General features: G+C 43.8%; 1 protein-coding gene across 1 annotated transcript in view; it reads right to left on the reverse strand.

Moving 5' to 3' along the window:
• Positions 1-9,220: 9,220 nt before the first annotated feature.
• The window catches only part of fam124a (family with sequence similarity 124 member A), a gene marked incomplete at its 3' end in the record, with an annotated part of 44,651 nt that continues 34,604 nt past the window's right edge, over positions 9,221-19,267 (reverse strand). The window contains exon 6 of the mRNA XM_079518678.1: positions 9,221-10,222. Coding sequence (XP_079374804.1) covers positions 9,221-10,222 — 1,002 coding nt within the window. The remainder of the gene's footprint in view (positions 10,223-19,267) is intronic.

Here is a 19,267-nt window from a genome sequence, read left to right on the forward strand (position 1 = left end):
GTAAGTGTCCTTCTGCGGGGTGCATGGACTTTGACTGATTTTATTTTGATTTCACCTCCTGTGCCCTATGTCCCTGCTCTGGGTCTCCTAGCCTGCCTGCATGGGGCCGGTGGGGTGGGGTGGGAGGGATTAGCAGGGGCTGCTGGGTAAGCTAGGGCCGGGCGCCGCGGAGCTGCAACGAGGCCAGGCAGCGCTGTGAGCCGGTGTCGCCGGAGCGTTCTGCCAGGTACAGCAGTTGGGAGGATTAGAGTCTCGAGCGCTGGCACTAGCACATTCCGGGCGGGAACACCCTTTTTGGTGTTTTTTTTTAAAAAGCATTGTGTTATGCTTTAGCTATTGAAAAATAGCAGATCTACAAGCTCGTAGCGCGGCACCGAGTGCCGCACTTACGAGCTTGTAGGTCTGCTATTTTTTGGCACAAATGTTTGAATATATATTATTTCAGAGCGAACGTTTTTTAACTCAAATCTTTGCTTCTGGAGGGGGGGGGGGGGGGGGTCCCTGGAATAACGTATTTTCAGATGGGGGTCGCCGGCCGATTACATATATTTTTGGCGGTCCTTGACGTGAAAATGTTTGTAGGACGACTGACATAGAAACATGTTTTTTTTTTTTAGAAAACTGTCAGGATTTAGAAGGCATTTGTAGAATGGTCCTCCTCGGGTCTAAATGGGCTAGGAGAGAGGCGACGTGAGGGGACCCATCCCACTCCCCATCGCCTCCCTCCGGAGGCCGTGGGAGAAATAGTTGAGTGTAAAGTGTAGTTGTTACCACGGAAACGGTCAGTGGTGTGACGTCGGGCCGCGACGTCACGCTACCCTATAAAAACCTGACGCAAGACGATCAGAAAGTGCATTCCAGGATAAGCTCAGGAAGTTAGCTCAGAAGTGTTCCAGATCGACCTCAAGAAGTGTCCACAGAGATATACTCAGAAGTTCAACTCGAAGAGTTTAACTAGAAGCGCCCACGAAGTGAGTCGGTTCAGTAAAGATAATATGTAATCATCATCACCAGTACAAAGAGAGGTACCTGGGTCAACATACTCCAGGCTCAAGCCTACAGTTGGGTGCCACCGATATTGTCCCTTATCATTTGACCCATTTAGGCCTGAACATTTTAAAAAATCCTTCTAAATCCTCCAGTTTTCTGAAATAAATATTTTCACGATTTTTCAATAAAATAGCAGACCTACAAGCTCGTAGCGCGCCACTCGGTGGCGCGCTATGAGCTTGTAGATCTGCTATTTTTCAATAGCTAAATGATAACATAATGTTTAAAACACCAAAAGGGGTTCCCGCCCAAAATGGGTTAACTGTCCTTTTGCGCAGATCACGCAAACCTCAGCAAAAAGAAAAGGACAATATCGATGGCCTCCAACTGTACATCTAGACTCCCTCCTACAAGCCTACACCACAGCCCTTAGACAGCTGCCTATATATAGGAATATAGGGAATCGTCTCTACAGTAGTAGAGTTCTTTTTAGACCACATGAAAGCTGGAATCATTCATGGCTGCAGCCGGCTAGCTTCAATGTTGCATGCAGTACTGTCAAGACGGCATGTGGAAACAGATTATGTTTGTTCAGGGAATATAACCTGACTGACGGCGCAGAAAGATGTTTGCACTTAACCCATTTAGGCCTGATATTGAAATTTATACCCCAAAAATTATATGTGTTTGGCCGCCGCCGACCCCCAGAAGAAGAGTTAAAAAAGTCTCGGCTCGGCTCTGAAAGAATATATATTCAAAGATTTGCACTACATTTTCACGATTTTTCAAAAATAGCAGACCTACAAGCTCGTAGCGCGGCAGCTATGAGCTTGTAGATCTGCTATTTTTCAATAGCTAAAGTATAACATAATTCTTAAAACGCCAAGAGGGGGTTCCCGTCCAGAATGGCTTAATGTTGAACTTGGGATTTATAGCTGCTATACCTGCCTGGGCATAAGTCAAATTAATGTCCATCCAACATCTGTGGCTGGACTTGTTTTTTTTAGATATTGGCTAAACTTTATTTGCAGTCATGTGTGTGTGTGTGGGGGAAAAAAACGAGATTTTGTTTTGATAGCATTTTGACCATAGGATGAGAGAATGCCAACTTCTGTTTCGTTCTTTCTTTTCTCAGTAGCCAAAAGGTATAGCCAAATCACCCTGACGTCCATCACAAACAAAAAAATAGGTCTCAGCCTTACTCATCTGTGAAGAGGCCGTCGATCGTGACGATGTGCAATGAATATACTACAAAAGCCATTCCTTTTCCTTTAGAACATTTCCAGTTAGGCTACATGCCAAAACAACATTTTTGAAAGTGGAAGTCTTGGCTTTGAAGAAACATCATTAGAGTAAAAAACAACACTTTGTAAGGCAAGTGTAAAACTGACATCTGTTCGCTTCAACATGAGGATATTGGTCCGTTTACAGTCTAACAAGACAGACTTATTATTTTTGGGTAGCTCCTGCATAGATATATATAAATATATCTATGAGCTCCTGTGCTTCCCAGGAAGAGATTTTAAGAATCCCCTGGTTTTTTTTTTCTTCCTGATGGTCCACATGATGACTTCACTTTGACAGCCCGATACAGTAGGTGCTATTATGGGATTTCCCTGTTTACACTGACTGCCTGCAGAGCACACTTCACACCTGTTAATGTGCTTACACGGAGTAGTGTGAAACAGGGTACTGTACTATTAGGACCAGCGCTGCTTCGTGTCCCACGTCAAAACACCTTGTTAACACACTTCCAAAACACCCAAGGGAACCACCTTTTGTCATCTTTTTGACCTAAATTTAACTAAATCAATGGCCAATGAAGGGCTCCAGATGCCCTTTTCAGGGCGTCAAACCTAGTACTGTGCGGTCCAATTTCCTCAAAGGGCCCCTGAGAGCCAAGGGCCCCTGGGCCACAGCCCCACTGGCCCAATGGCTAATTTGTCCCTGTCTGTGATGTGCAGTGGGCTGCCTCTGACACAGTTCACTGGTGTAATGAGTTTGAAAGCAAAATAACTGGAAACTTGTTGACGTTTATTACCACAGCAATTATTGTAATCTTCGAGACAGTTCTTGAATTTCCTTCCTAACCCTTTCATTTAACGCACTATTTCCTTTTTGCTTTTACTTGGATCACACGTTTAAAGTTCTATTTCAGGCTGTAATTGTTCTTTAACCCATTTAGGCCTGACGTCGAAATGACAAAAATGTCTTCTAAATGCTGACAGTTTTCTGAAAAACTATGTTTCTGTATCAGTGGTGCTCAATTTTTCATGTCAAGGACCCCAAAAATGATATGTAATAATGCCTCCGACCCCCCCATCTGAAAATATGTTGTTCCAGGGACCTCCCCAGAAGCAAAGATTTGAGTTAAAAACGTTCGCTCTTAAAGAATATATATTCAAAGATTTGCACTACATTTTCACGATTTTTCAAAAATAGCAGACCTACAAGCTCATAGCGCGGCACTCGGTGCCGCGCTATGAGCTTGTAGATCTGCTATTTTTCAATAGCTAACATAATGCTACAAAACAACAAAAGGGGTTCCCGCCCAAAATGGGTTTATAGTCGTACTATTGAAACACTATTAGAGTAAATTAACTGAGCATGTTGAGACGAAGAACCATCTAAAGTCCACATTAATTATTCATAATGTATAAATTATGGATAAGTGATCAGGACGGATATATAAGTCCTTTTGGGGAGGAGTCAGAATAAATTATGGACTTGTCTTTAGATGGTTATTCGTCTCAACTGCTCATATTGATTGTATTACTTTGACATGTTTGATGTGTTTATTGGATACAGCAATAATAATTAAAATATGGTTTGATAATAGTTGCATGTTGGAGAGAGATGAAATTATTAAGTTGACCACAAGAGGGAACCAAAGGATTTTGCAATATGGTAGGGTCGCATGTTCCACAGTCTCATCCTCCAGTCATCATTAAACCTTTACTTTAAACCCACTGTTGCGTGGGCGGGGCCATGACATCATCACTCACTCACACACTCATTCATTACAATTTACAATTACAATTTAGGCATTTAGCAGACGCTCTTAATCCAGAGCGACTTACATTAAGCAATAACAAAAGCATGGCATACATCACATATATAAAAAGTAGTTATCATGAATCATGCGTAGACTAAGAACGTAACAGTGGAGTATCTATGTAAACTATACATACTATACTATATAATATATTATACATACGTGTACTATAAAGTGCTATGACTACATAAAGTGCAATTCTAGAGCTGTCTACGTAACAAGCTATAAGTCTGTTTAAAATACTATCTAAGTCTACATAATGTGCTATCTAAGGGGCTAGGCTAGGGCAAGTGCTACGGGCCATGGTGGAGTCTGAAGAGGTGGGTTTTCAGACTACGGCGGAAGATTGGGAGTGAGGCTGCAGTTCTGACTGTGATGGGAAGTGCATTCCATAGTTTTGGAGCCAGAAGGGAGAAGAGTTTGGGACGTGTGGACGTGTGGAGCGTTCATTCAATCGGCTTCTTTTGTTTAAAGTGGGAAATTTGGTATATAGATTTGTTTTAAATATCGTCTATACATTCATGAATCCACTTGCTGTTGGTATTGAGCAATTTTTTTATAGGGGTTTCTTGTGACTGTACCATTAACATCCTATGTAAGGCAAAAATGTCAAACTTTCCTTAAATAGCATGATATGACTAGGGTTTTCATGACTGAATCCATTCCAAGCATTAGTTTTGCACAAAAAACACTCCTTGGGCAAAAAACAGCCATAGCCACTTTCCCAAATATGCCCAAAATGTGCTGATCTTATCACATTTGTGATTTGTCATGATTGCTATGGCCCAAGGAGTGTTTTTTTGTGCAAAACTAATGCTTGGAATGGATTCAGAATCATGAAAACCCCCTAGTTTGACATGTCACATGCTGACATGTCAGCATGTTTCCTTATTACTTAAAGCATAAGGAATGTTTGACATTTTTGCCTTATATTGGATGTTAATACCGACAGCCGGTCAGCAAGTGGATTCATAAATGTTTGTATATAGACAATATTTTAGGCCAATAAAAAATAATATTATATACCAAATGTCCCACCCCACAAGCCCGGCTGCCGGACTATAACCCCCACTGTCTTTCCTCTCTTATCAGACTGGCACACTTTAGGCAAGCGTTTCCGGGAATCGACGCGGCATTCTGCCGCGTGGGTCATGGAGCTTCATTTCCACCCACCAGCTGTATTAAAACCAGGAAGAGACGCCTGCCACGAGCGGCTTTTTGCCGCGCATGGAAGCCCAAGTGTGCTTATACACCCACACTCAGACTGGCAAACTTGCAGCAGCAGGTTCCCCAATTCAGGCTGCTATAAAAGTCAGCCTGCTCAGTATATGAAGACACTAGACAGACACATGAGGCACAGCGATATCTCAGTCCCACGCCATGCATGTTTTGTTAAATACATTTGTTCCCCTCTCAACCTTAATTCAGTTTGTTATTTTAGCCATTAGCCCTGGAGTTGGCTGTTATAGTTGTTATTAGACTTGGCTTTTTCAGTTAGGGGAGGGGGAGCAGCTTTGATGTCCCTATAGGGGACCCCTATGTTGATTTTGACCGACATCATTCTCCACAGGCCCCCCTTTTGGTTTCCTGATTTCTGCTTAAAGGGGCATTCCACTCATTTTCAACATTTTACTGTGTCATTAATATACCTTAGAGTTGAAATAATAAAAAAAAAAGTCCCCCCATTCTGTGTTTCCTAGAACTAGAGGTCTGAAAAAAATCATTAACATGGTGAAACACATCTTGATGACATCATCAAGATGTGTTTCACCATGTTAATGATTTTTTGCATACTTACAGCTCATAACATGTCTACAGTGGACTTTTATGAAACAAACACTTTGAGGATAGAAAGAGAATAATTCAAGCTTTCCGTACAGCTGCAATGTTGGTGAGTTTGACGTTGTGTAATACAATCAGATAGGACTTTTCTGTTTGGATGAATGGGCTGCCAATGGGAAGTTGCACCTAGGTAGCACCTTGCCAATTAGCCTCGGAAACCCAGACGTTTTTTTTTTTCCCAGGGAGAAAAAAAAAAGTCTGGGTCCGAGTCCACTTCAATTCGGCATAGAGTAGCGCAAACATCTCTCACTCTCTGCTGATTTCTGATCGTCTGCACCTTTGTTAAATTGACGCACACGTGTACACACACACACACACACACTCCTCTCTCTCTCTGTCGCTCTAAGTAATTAGTCTCATGTCCAGCAGCTGCGCATAGTTTCTCCCGGCGGATCCTGCAGGGAGCTGCCTATGCCATAAAAAGCATAGGTGAGTTCCAGGCTACTTGCCAATTAACTTATATGGTAAGATGGCCGTGGTCTGCATATGGAGAATTGTGAATAGACCATTATTATATTGATGCTTTTTGTTACGTGTACTGCCATTCAGGCATACACTTGTTTGCTGTCTTCTGCCTATAAGGCTAGCCTCGGTCCCAGGCTTACTTTTCTGCGAAAAGAAGAGCTATAAGGCCTGTCTCACAGCCCTTCCCCGCCCCCTTTCCACGCCCCCTTTCCAGACCTAGTGGTGATGACGTGACGTCACTCCATAGACATTACATGTTAAAAGACCTACATTCAGAAGCCATAAACAACGCTTTTTCTGAAGGTAAACTTTATTCTATTTGTTTTAGCGGTCTTAACATCTTATTTTCTTCATAATAATATTGGTCTTTTACATTTTAACATTTGGAAACGGGCTTAAATGGTGCAGAGAAAGCAGGTAGGGATGTAGCTCTGGGTTTATGGTAATTTTTGACCACTCAATTTGTGGCAAAAATGTCCATCCTGTTTCTTTTTTTTTAAATAATTTTTATCCCACGATTTTGTAACCCATTTTTCACCCCTGTGTCAATTATCTAATGTGATCCTGGGCTCTCTACACACCCTCCGCCAACCTAGTCCCCATATATGGGGGACACGGGGAGAGCAACGGACTTGAACTCATGCTTCCTTCATGCCTGAGTGTTTCCCTGGTTGTAGCGCGTGGAAGGAACACGTTATTCCAACCAGTTCCTTTCCCCTCCATCAGGCGCCCCGGCTGGCCAGGGGGAGGCAGTTTAGAGACCAGGATTACTGCATGTTTTTTGTGAGGGTACCTACCCTAGGGGACACGGGGAGAACATGCAAACTCCACACAGAAAGGCCCTTTCGCCAACCCCGACTCGGGTATGGGCACTGATGACGCAGAGGAGGAAACGCGCCGCCAGCGCCCACAGCGTCCCCGATCGGGAATCGAACCCAGGACCTTCTAGCTGTGAGGCGACAGCACTACCAACTGTGCCACCGTGCCCCTGTCCATCCTGTTTCAACCTCTTAACATAACATATACTTATCTCATTGGATGTCATTGCTGAACCCATTTAGACCTGAGCTCAATAGGCCTATCTCACAGCCCGTTTTTCACGCCCACTTCCGGTAAATAGTGGTGACTTTAACATGGGCATTTACACGTTTTTTTTCTCTGGAGAATCTAAGTACATTTTCTAATGTAAAAATGTGACAGACCAATATTATTATGAAGCAAACAAGATGGTAAATCAGGTCGAGCAGATAGAACAAACCTTACCTTGAGAAAACAAAAGTTGTAGACTTCTTAAATAACCTCTGTTAACATGTAGCGTCTATGGAGTGACGTCACGCTATCACCACTAACCCCGAAAGGGGGCGTATTTAGGGGGGCGGGGAAATTCTGTGAGATAGGCTTATTCTACAAAATGTCGTCTTAATCATGACCTGTTTCTGTCTGTGGTTCTCAAACTATTTCATGTCAAGGACCCCTAGAATTATATGTATTTAATTGGCCTGCAGCCCTGCACCCCATCTCGAAATATGTTGTTCCAGGACTCCCCCACAGAAGCAAAGATTTGAGTTAAAAACCTTATAGACTAATATAGAATAGAATATATAGACTAATAGAGGGTATGCGCGTGACATCATCATCATACCCGGAAGTTATGCGGGAACGTCTACTGGAGTGGCAAAAAAATACTTTATGGACTTGACAGCCCGTACATCCAAACAGAAAATGATTGCATTAAATGTCTTTTAACAACATTAAATTCACTTTGTCACTCACTTTGCCACTCGATCTGCCCTTCACTTCATGCATGCGCATACCCTCTATACCTGAAATAATATATTCAAAGATTTGTGCCACATTTTCACGATTTTTCAAAAATGGCAGATCTACAAGCTCGTAGCGCGGCACTTGGTGCCGTGCTATGAGCTTGTAGATCTGCTATTTTTCAATAGCTAAAGTATAACATAATGCTTAAAACACCAAAAGGGGTTCTCGTACTGAACGCGTTAAATCTAGAATAGAATGGAATCGGCAGCCTTTACGCTATTTGATTATGTCCACAGATGAATGACGGGTATTTTCACTTTAAAACGTTTAACTTTTTAACGTTTTAAGGGCTTTGACATAATGAACTCGTTCTCATGCAGCCCTGTCCTGTGTTGACGAAAACATTATTCATATATTTGTCATAATACATTTTTTATTTTTGTTTGTAAAGCACTTTACAAAACGGTCTTTAAAAGTGCTATATATAAATAAAGTTTATTTGATATACTCTTTTAATACTTGGGACAGACCCCTAACCCATGTAAATAGATACAGTATCTTGTAGAATCAGGTTTATTATCAGCTAAAAGTGATAATATTATGTAACATGCAAACGGGGAAAACAGTTGAGCCTGATTTACTATAGTTACCCATGCTGTCTTGCACTGACTGAAAATAGCAGATCTACAAATTCACAACGCAGTGAGGGCACAATGCATTGCGAGCTTGCAGATCTGCTTATTTCTGTGCGCAACACGTACTGGCGAGGCAACTAAGTACAAACCAGGCTTTACCGATTGGCTGTAAATGATACTCTTGACTAAAAAATGTTTAAAGCGAAGAGTGTATATATAATTCTATTATAAAACATGACAAGAAATATCCTCAACATAAGTCTACATACAAAAAAAAGCATCAAACGGTCAACACAAATATGTAAAATTCCTTCTAAATAGACAAGTGCAGAGAAGTGGATTTAACTCCACTTATAGTCAACAGCCCTGGTGTTGGTGGTACTGTCATTATTGGCCACCAGGGGTCACTGCTCTGCTTTACAGTCGGTTGGCCTCACTGGCCCAACATGTGTGTCCTTTTCAGCTTCCTTCAAATGTAGAACTCTTGATCTTCCTCTTCCTCGTGTTTATTTTGGAAACTCCTGTCCTCCACCAGCCCGGCGGCGCTGACGCTGTTGGAACTGTCCCACCGGCTTACGGAGATGTCACTCATTGAGGGGCTCCTGCTGCTGCTGCTGGCTGTGTTTAGGCAGGTACTTTGGGGGTGGCGCGACTTTGGCAAGGTAGAGGAGGGCTTGCTGTTGCTAGACAAGCTACTCGTCCTCTTGGGGACAGTCGGCGGTCGACCCATCTTGGAGGCCTTAACGACGGAGATACCCGGCGATGGGGCAGGGCCTAATATGTCCTCTGATGCCGATGCCACTGAAGGACAGGGTGTCCGTGGGAGGCTGGATTTAATGTACGCCGACACCACCGTCAGGTCCACATCGCCGCCGTCCACCTTATCGCCCGTGTCCACGTCCGTCTCCTCGGCGCCGACCAGCGCGTCCACGTTGAGCCGGAAGGGCGAAGGGACGAGGAGGTGGGAGGGCGTCGTACAGCGAGAGAGGGAGTGGCTCGTGTAGTGGTGTTGGTGGGGCGGCGCGGGGGAAGAAGAAGGTGCGGGAGAGGATCCGGTGGAGTGGGAGCTGCTTCCTCCCAGGCCCGGCAGAGAGAAGAGGGAGCTGGATCGGAGGTTCCTCCACGGGGACCTCCAAGTGTCCGGATGGTGGTGATGTTCCCATTGCTCCTCTTCCTCATCCTCCTCCTCCTCCTCCTCGTCCATCTCCTCGCAGGCGAGAGGGAGCGAGGCCTGGGAGAGAGACGCCGCCTGGTTGTTCTGGAGCCTGGTGGTGGCGGCGGTACGCGACGCCTGCAGCCGGTGGTGCCTGCGGTTGTTGTTGTTGTTCCTAGCGTGAGAAGACGCTGCAGCGCTGCTGCCGCAGCCCAACACGTACGGGCCGGAGAGGAGGGACTCGGCGGCCAAAGGGGAGGACATGGTGGCGTCCATGTTGGCGTCTTGGCGTCTGCTTTTGAAGCGGGAGCCTTGGATCTGTACATCAACAACAAACAAAAAAATATATATATTTATTAGAACACATGTAATGTACAGTACAGTACAGTACAGTAGTAGTTATACATGTAGCCTATACAGATAGTTAAAGGTTTTAACATTCAGCGCAGGCCACTGCATGCTGAGCTGTCACTGTACACAACCTTGCTGAAGGAACTCAACCTTAACAATGACATTCAAACATGAATGAAACTCGTCCACTAGACGTGGGAAAATGTTGACTGTATACAGTTCACAGAATGGCTGTGTTTACAGTGAGACCAAATGTTTTTGAGGGTAGCGTGCCGCTAGCCCTTCCTATGCACAGCTTTGTGTGTAGGTGTGTGTGTTTGTGTTTGTAGCACGGAATGTGATGATTAAGATTGGCTGATGTATGATGATAAGAGCACCCCTCACTTCACAGAAGTGTGATGTTTTGTTTTTTTCTCCAGCCAACTCCGTCCGCACACTAAAGTTGGGTAAATAGTGGGACGACCATTTCGTTCAGCAGTTCCTCATTGACGTTAATTGTACAACAAATGCCCAGGTGATCATCTGACCGTAAGTAAAAACAACTTAACCCATTTAGACCTGCAGACGATTCTACAAAATGTCTTCTAACTCCTGACAGTTTTCTGAAAAACCTCATGTTTCTATGTCGGTGGTTCTCAAACATTTTCACGTCAAGGACCCCCAGAATTATATGTATTGGGCCGTGGACCCCCATCTGAAAATATGTTGTCCCAGAGACCCCCCCAGAAGCAAAGATTTGAGTTAAAAACGTTCGCTCTTATATGCAAAGATTTGTGCCACATTTTCACGATATTTCAAAAATAGCAGATCTACAAGCTCGTAGCGCGGCACTCAGTGCCGTGCTACGAGCTTGTAGATCTGCTATTTTTCAATAGCTAAAGTATAACATAATCGGAGAGAAGAGGAATCTGCTCTCCTTGTTCTGTGGCTTGTGTAAACGTATACAGTGAAATATGAGGTCGTGGGGGGATACAAAGGATGGGGGCCTACATATTCAGTCCCGTCGACCCCCTTCCGCAAGGCCTCCGTTCGAACTGACAGGTCCACACGCAGTGCATAGGCAGCGGAGCGATGAAGAAGGGGGTGAGAGGGAACCCCCTGGGCTCACTAAAGGGGCCCCCCTGTTTTCAGCCTGGCTAGTTTATGAATTAGACTCACGAGCAACAGCTGGTGAAGTTATCAGTGTTGAGAACAGACAAGCCCATGTGTATCACACCTCCGTTACCTGAGGATCTCCTAAAGCTCAGGAATCAACTATGCATTAAGCCATTTTGACCTGAACTCGATTCTACAAAATGTCTTCAAAAATCCTGACCGTTTTCTGAAAAACCCATGTTTCTATGTCGTTCTCAAACACTTTCCTGTCAAGGACCCCCAAAAATATATGTAATTGGCCGCCTGACCCACATCTGAAAATGTTGTTCCAGGGACCCTCCCCCCAGAAGCAAAGATTTGACTTAAAAACGTTAAAAAGAATATCTATTCAAAGACTTGCGCCACATTTTCATGATTTTTCCAAAATAGCAGACCTACAAGCTCGTAGCGCGGCACTCGGTGGCGCGCTATGAGCTTGTAGATCTGCTATTTTCCAATAGCTAAAGTATAACATAATGCTTAAAACACAAAGGGGTTCCCGTACAGAATGGATTAAAGACATTGTTACTGACTCAGTTTCTATAGCCAGATATCCATTTACAAAATGGGGTTTATTGGGTAACGTAGTAATGGTATAGTCCACACACAGACAGACATGGTGAAATGGGGTTTATTGGGTAACGTAGTAATGGTATAGTCCACACACAGACAGACATGGTGAAATGTCGTTATTCTTAAATCAATCTGCCCTCTACAAGAACAACATCAGCCCACGTCTTTCCGGTTTAGATTTGAACCGTGTCTCTCGCCTATGTTTCCACTCTCACCAAATAAATCCCAGCACAAAACACTGTAGTTCCCTCCTCCTCCTCTCAACAAACTGATGGCTTCCCCATGCTGGCTATCCTCCTCATGTCTGTCCTGTCATACAGTTTCCTGACCAAACAATACCCTTAAGAAGCAATCACTTTCCACCTTGTCTCAGGCAACGATTTCGCATAGGAGCACATGGGGCTTTTCTTTTGCACATTTCCATATGTTGAAGTTCACAAATAATAACAGTCCCTGAGTGTAAAAGCACAAAAGTGTAAGTATTGAAACTAAGTAAGTGAACCGAGTGGTGCAACTCCCCTCTCCCCCTACCTCTCTCTCTCTCAAATAGAGGGTATGTGCATGCATAAAGTGAATGGCAAATCAAGTGGCAAATCGAGTGGCAAAGTGAGTGGCAAAGTGAGTTTAACGTAGTTTAACGTCGTTTAATGCAAGCATATTAGACTTTTCTGTTTGGCTGTATGGGCTGTCAAGGCCAGAAAGTAGTTTTTTGGCACTGATGATGATGTCACGCGCATACCCTCTATAGCAGGCAACAGTGCAGCACTATCTCTCTCTCTGTTTCTGGCACAACAGCGCCACTTTTGCCCCTACTGGTACTCATAGTCACATACATAGTCACATAGGTTAACACGGGCATTGCTGTTCCTTGGAATGGTTGCACCACTCAAAAATCACACCGTGATGGAAGTGAGGGACGTAAAATTTGACGTAATTTGACTGACGTAAATGGGAATTTAACGTTTGTGTAGGACAAAGTTTGTGGACGCACACCAAAAGCTGGACATAGGAGGGGCTAGCGCCCCTCAAAAACTGCAGTGATTGTTTTTCACTGAACGTCTAAAGTGAATAAACATGCTTTATGACAGGTAGTGTACCAAGCACCAAACTGTTTTTAACTTTTCTATTGTGCACGTACATGTGTATAGTATGCAACTACGGCATGCGTCATTAAGCAAATGGCTCGTTTAAGAGGATTTCTGCTCGTGTAAGGGCCTCGTTAAGTGGACGTGTAGTCAAATAAGCGGCCCATTAAACAGCAGTTTGTTCTCGCTCTGATGAATGCCTCGCAGTGTGTTGTGCTCATTGGTATGTTTTAAGTTTAACCCATTTCGAGCGGGAATCCCTTTTGGTGTTTTAAGCATTGTGTTACGCTTTAGCTATTGAAAAATAGCAGATCTACAAGCTCATAGCGCGGCACCGAGTGCCGCGCTATGAGCTTGTAGGTCTGCTATTTTTGAAAGATCGTGAAAATGTCTCAAAAATGCCTCAAATCTTTGAATATATATTGTTACAGAGTGAACATTTTAACTCAAATCTTTGCTTCTGGGGAGGTCCCTGGAACAACATATTTTCAGAAGATGGGTGGAGGCATATTTCATATAATTTCTGGGGTCCTTATTGAGCACCATTGATACAGAAACATAAGGTTTTTCAGAAAACTGTCAGGATTAAAAGACATTTTTTTTTATTTCGACGTCAGTCCAAAATGGGTTAAATGAGGCTGTATAGTCAGAGAAGGAAGGGGTTCCCCAAATATTTCAGCCTCAAGACTCAAAAGATAAATAATGGTGTCTCCCCCAGAACCCAAACGTACACAAATACATTAGGAAATATAGCTGCAAGCAGCGATAAAGCGGGACCAAGATAGAAGAAGAACAATGCGCAACGAGAACAACATGCACAAATGAGACTGACGAGCCGAGTTGTCGGTACCGGGATTTGAACTCGCAACCTTGTGCACCGAAGGCGGGAGCTCTACTGACTGACCTACACAGAGACAATCACTGACTATATTGTAAACAGTAAAACCATTCAGTGATTTGGTAACAAGAAGGTGTGTCCTCATTTTGGGCATGTCTTTATCCATTACTACAGTGTGTTTTCACGCACAGTTAAAGTGTGTGTGTGTGTGTGTGTGTGTGTGTGTGTGCGTGCGTGCCTGCCTGCCTCTGCCTGCGTGCCTGCGTGCGTGCGTGCGTGCCTGCCTGCCTGCCTGCCTGCCTGCCTGCCTGCCTGCCTGCCTGCCTGCCTGCCTGCCTCATGCCTGCCTGCCTGCCCCTGCCTGCCTGCCTGCCTGCGTGCGTGCGTGCGTGCGTGGCTGCATGCGTGTGTGTGTTAGGCAGACAATCGTTCATAACCATGGATTTGGATTGAAGATCATCTCTTTAGTTTTTGTGGTGTTAACATAAGGTGGCTATTATCACACCAGTCTTTAAAGTTATTGATCTCACTGATATAGCCCGGGCGTTCAACAATATGTACAAATATGACTGACAAGCTGAGTTGTCAGTAGCTGGATTTGAACACACAACCTTGCGGTCCAAGGGCAAGAGCTCGACTGACTGAGCTACATGGAGACAATCAGTCACTCCATTGTTAACAGGAAAATCATTCAGTGTATGTTCAGCATAAGTACTCAAACTTTAGTGTGTGTGTGTGTGTGTGTGTGTGTGTGTGCGTGCGCGCGCAATTTTCATTGGCTCATAAAAACTTCATTTTTTCACTTAGAAAAAATGTGCTACGATTATTTGTCCGTATAGGTCCAAAGTTCACGTGTAGAAGATTTCGTGCATTTTGAGCAAAGATTCTGGGAGGAATTACATTTGAACTGTTTTTCATATAATTCAAAATGGCGGGTGATCTAAAGGTCAGAGGTCAAAAGTCAGAACACGGAAGTTGTTCGGCATGAGGAGACGCATATGTGTATCAAAGTGTCAATGCCAACGGTCAAACGGTTCATGAGATATGCACGTTCAAAGTTTGCAAGTTTGCAAGTTTTGCATCAATTGAGTGCTATAGCGCCACCATTTGGCCAATCATGATGGGCTTCGCATAGTCACCGTTTGGCATGGTCCTCTATCATGTTGACAAATTTTGCGCAAACCGACTGCACGGTTCAGTCAGAACAGCTATTTTTGGCGGAAGGAGAATAAAATAAAGTACTGATCATATAATTCAAAATGGCGGGTGATCTAAAGGTCAGAAGTCAAAAGTCAGAACACGACAGTTGTTCAGCACGAGGAGACGCATATGGGTATCAAAGTGTCATTGCCAACGGTCAAACGGTTCATGAGCTATGCACGTTCAAAGTTAGCATTTTCAATTGAGCGCTATAGCGCCACCATTTGGCCAATCGTCTTGGGCGTCGCATATTCACCGTTTGGCATGGCCCTCTACCAGATTACCGCGTTTCGCGAAAACCGACTGCACCATTCAGTCAGAACAGCTATTTTTGGCGGAAGAAGGAGAAGGAGAAGAAGAAGGAGAAGAAAAATAAACACAAAAACAATAAGTGACCAAAGTCACTGCGTGACTTCTTGATCCCTAATTAACTGTCACGGGGGCGCCCGCTAGCCAAGTGGTCCAGGCACATGCTACATGCAGACAGTATAGTATAGGCTTTGGCCTGACAGCGTGTTCGAGTCCCGTTCATGACGACGTTTGCAAGATGTCTCTCCCCTTCTCTCTCTCTCCCTCTTTCCTGTCTATCTTCACTTGATACTATCAATAAAGGCAGAAAGGCCAAAAACGCAGCATTAGCGTCTCCCCTGGTCGAATATCAAATGAACTTAATACATTTAGACCTGAGGATTCTAAAGAAATTTCTTCTAAATCCTAAACGTTTTCTGAAAAAAACCCCATGTTTCTATATCAGTGGTTCTCAATATTTCATGTCAAGGACCCCCAGAATTATCTGTATTTGGCTGTGGACCCCCATCTGAAAATATGTTGTTCCAGGGACCCTCCAGAAGCAAAGATTGAGTTAAAAACGTTCACTGTGAATGAATATATTTTCAAAGATTTGCGCCACATTTTCACGATTTTTCAAAAATAGCAGACCTACAAGCTCGTATCGCTACGAGCTTGTAGATCTTCTATTTTTCAACAGCTAAAGTATAACATAATGCTTAAAACACCAATAGGGGTTCCCGCCCAAAATGGATTAAGTCAGTTGAAAAATGTAATTTGACATTCGACCAGGGGAGGCGCTAATGCTGCCTCTCCGGCTGCAACTTCCGACAAAAACGGTTGTTTCACCCCCTGTCTAAAAAATGTACGTGCCTGTCCTAAGTTTATCATCTGTAGCTCGTCAGAAATACCATTACTTTTTGGATGAGGCGATGCAATATATTGGCTATTTTCACAATTTCTTAAAACGTTTTTTTTATTTTTTTATCATGCATTCATCCATCCATCTTCAACCGCTTATCCGTAGTCGGGTCGGGGGGGCAACAGCTCCACCAGAGAGCTCCAGAACTTCCCTCTCCAGGGCAACATTAGTAACTTCCTCCTGGTGGATCCCGAGGCGTTCCAAGGCTCAGTGAGTCGATGTGTTTCCTCCAACTGCGCCTTGGTCTGCCCCAGGGTCTCCTCCCAGTGGGACGTGCCTCGAGGACCTCCCTAGGGAGACGCCCGAGAGGCATCCTAACCAGATTTAGAAAAATGTTCGACTTTTGAAAAAAGTTTGCATTTTTTTGAATCTTTTGAAATAAATAAAAGATTGTAAATGGTAAATGGTGCATTTATATAGCGCCTTTATCCAAGGCGCTTTACATAGATTGTGCATTACATTCACCCATTCACACACACATTCATACACCGATTGCGGCGGAAGCCATGCAAGGTACCAACCAGCACATCGGGAGCAATTTGGGGTTCAGTGTCTTGCCCAAGGACACTTCGACATGTAGACGGGAGGAGCCGGGATTCGAACCGCCGACCCATGGATCATTGGACGACCTGCTCTACCTCTTGAGCCACAGGATCCACAGGAGCCACAGGATCTATTGAAACTTCTGTGAACATTCTGTGGGTTCCGACCCATTGTTTGGTAGACACGAGACAGTAGTGTAAATTAAAGGCGTGCGTGAGATTGCAAGCACTTGCATGAGTAATTGTTTCTTTGTGCGCCGCCCTTATGGGTCCATTTACTCTGTCAGAGTTAACCACTTGTCTTAAACCCTATACTTAAAGTAGACCGGATTCCTAAGGGCTCTATACTAGGCCCAAATGTAGCTGAATGTTTGCCCCAGAATAGGGACTGTTATGTAATGGTTTGTATGTGTAGGTTAATGGTTCAAAGGGGTTAGTGTTAGTCTAGTTTTAGTCGAGTAAATCTACAGTTGATTTAGTCGAACAAAATGTATTTTGGCGGTTTCACTTGCTGAAAATAGCCGATCTACAAGCCCACAACTGTGAGCTTGTAGATCTGCTATTTTCAGCATGCAACCATGTGTCAAATGACTTATACTGAATCTCTTGTCCACTAGTCCCTTCCTAACATTTTAGCCTAGTTTTTATTTGTTGACGAAATCGTCAGGTATATTTAGTCTTAGTTTTAGTCGTCGTAGCTTAGTTTTCATGTAGTTTCCATTTAGTTTTCGTCAGTGGAAAAAGGTAGTCTACAAAACATTTTTCGTCTTATAGTTTTAGTATCTGAAAACAACACTGGTTGTACCGTACCGTACCGTACAACCACAACTTGTACGTGTGTGTGTAAACGAGACAGGGGGAGAGTGTGTGACAAAGCCCCAGTTTTTTTTTCCTTTTCCACACCTCATTGCACTCTCACTCTTTTCTCTCTCCCTCTCCTTTCCTCTGAACCAAAAAGCTCCCTCTGTTCATTTTCACCCTCCTCGCTTACATGTCGGTCTCAGGTCCTTTATTCTTCTTACAGTCTCTCCTAACCCCTTTACCTCGCTTCTTCTTCTTCTCTTTGCGGTGGAGTGGTGGTGATATACAGTATGGCTGTATGCTGTACTTATCTCTCCCACGCACCGCCGAAGGAGAGAGTGATTTACAACTTAATGACGCCAGAGGGAGACCACAGGAAGGTGTGTGTGTGCGAGCGTGTGTGTGTGTGTGTGTGTGCCCGCAACTGTGTGTACAGTGATGTTATTGTTGGATTTGTGCATACAATCCTTGGCACATATTAGTATCCTACAGGTAGGCCTACTGTGTATACTGTCTTGACAAATGCACACATGTACAAACAAGGGAAGATCTAATGGAGTTCACGTGACATGTTGTTAGTGTTCGTCTCTGTGAACAACGGTGCGGAAGCAGGTATAAAACAAAAAAATGTTTCCAAAGTGTGAAAACTCAATCAAACAAAAACTGTAAAAAATAATTGTTAATTTGTTTCTGGTCTAACCTCAGAGCTGTCTTTCCATTTGGCAAATCGAGTGGCAAAGTGAGTTTAACGTTGTTTAACATTGTTTAACCCATTTCGGGCGGGAACCCCGTTTGGTGTTTTAAGCATTCTGTTCTACTTTAGCTGTTGAAAAATAGCAGATCTACAAGCTCATAGCGCGGCACCGAGTGCCGCGCTACGAGCTTGTAGGTCTGCTATTTTTTAAAAATCGTGAAAACGTTTTTAACTCAAATCTTTGCTTCTGGGGGGTCCCTGGAACAACATATTTTGAGATGGGGGTCGGCGGCCAAATACATATGATTCTAGGGGTCCTTGACATGAAATAGTATGAGAACCACTGACATAGAAACATAGGTTTTTCAGAAAACTGTCAGGATTTAGAAGACATTAAGGTCTCGGTCGAAATGGGTCAATACAATCGGATAAGACTTTTCTGTTTGGATGTATTGTCAAGTGCAAAGAAGGAAGGATAACAAACGAATAAGGAAAACGAACGTTGTTGTTTTATATATAGGAATTGAAATGAAGAGGACGGAGAGCAGAATTATATAGTGTGCGGACAATACCACCCGGGGTCTGTCCCTGGCTGTCTCCGAGCACGAACGCGTTATAGCGTTTGTTCACCACCAGGTGTCACTGTTGCACAGACACACACAGGCCAGGGAGGAGGGCTTGTACAGTACAGTACAGTACAGTACAGTACAGTACAGTACAGTACAGTACAGTACAGTACAGTACCACTCATTAACCACTTCAACCCTATACATTTCGGCCATTTGAAAATAGCCGATCTACAAGCTCACAATGCGTCGCAATATGAGTACTTTGACTTTTAGTACTTTAAGTACATTTTGATGCCGCTACTTTTGTACTTTTACTCAAGTACATTTTCAATTCCGTACTTTTACTTGTAACGAAGTACTTCTAAA

This window comes from Electrona antarctica, assembly GCF_951216825.1.
Source record: "Electrona antarctica genome assembly, chromosome: 13".
Taxonomy (NCBI): Eukaryota; Metazoa; Chordata; class Actinopteri; order Myctophiformes; family Myctophidae; genus Electrona; species Electrona antarctica.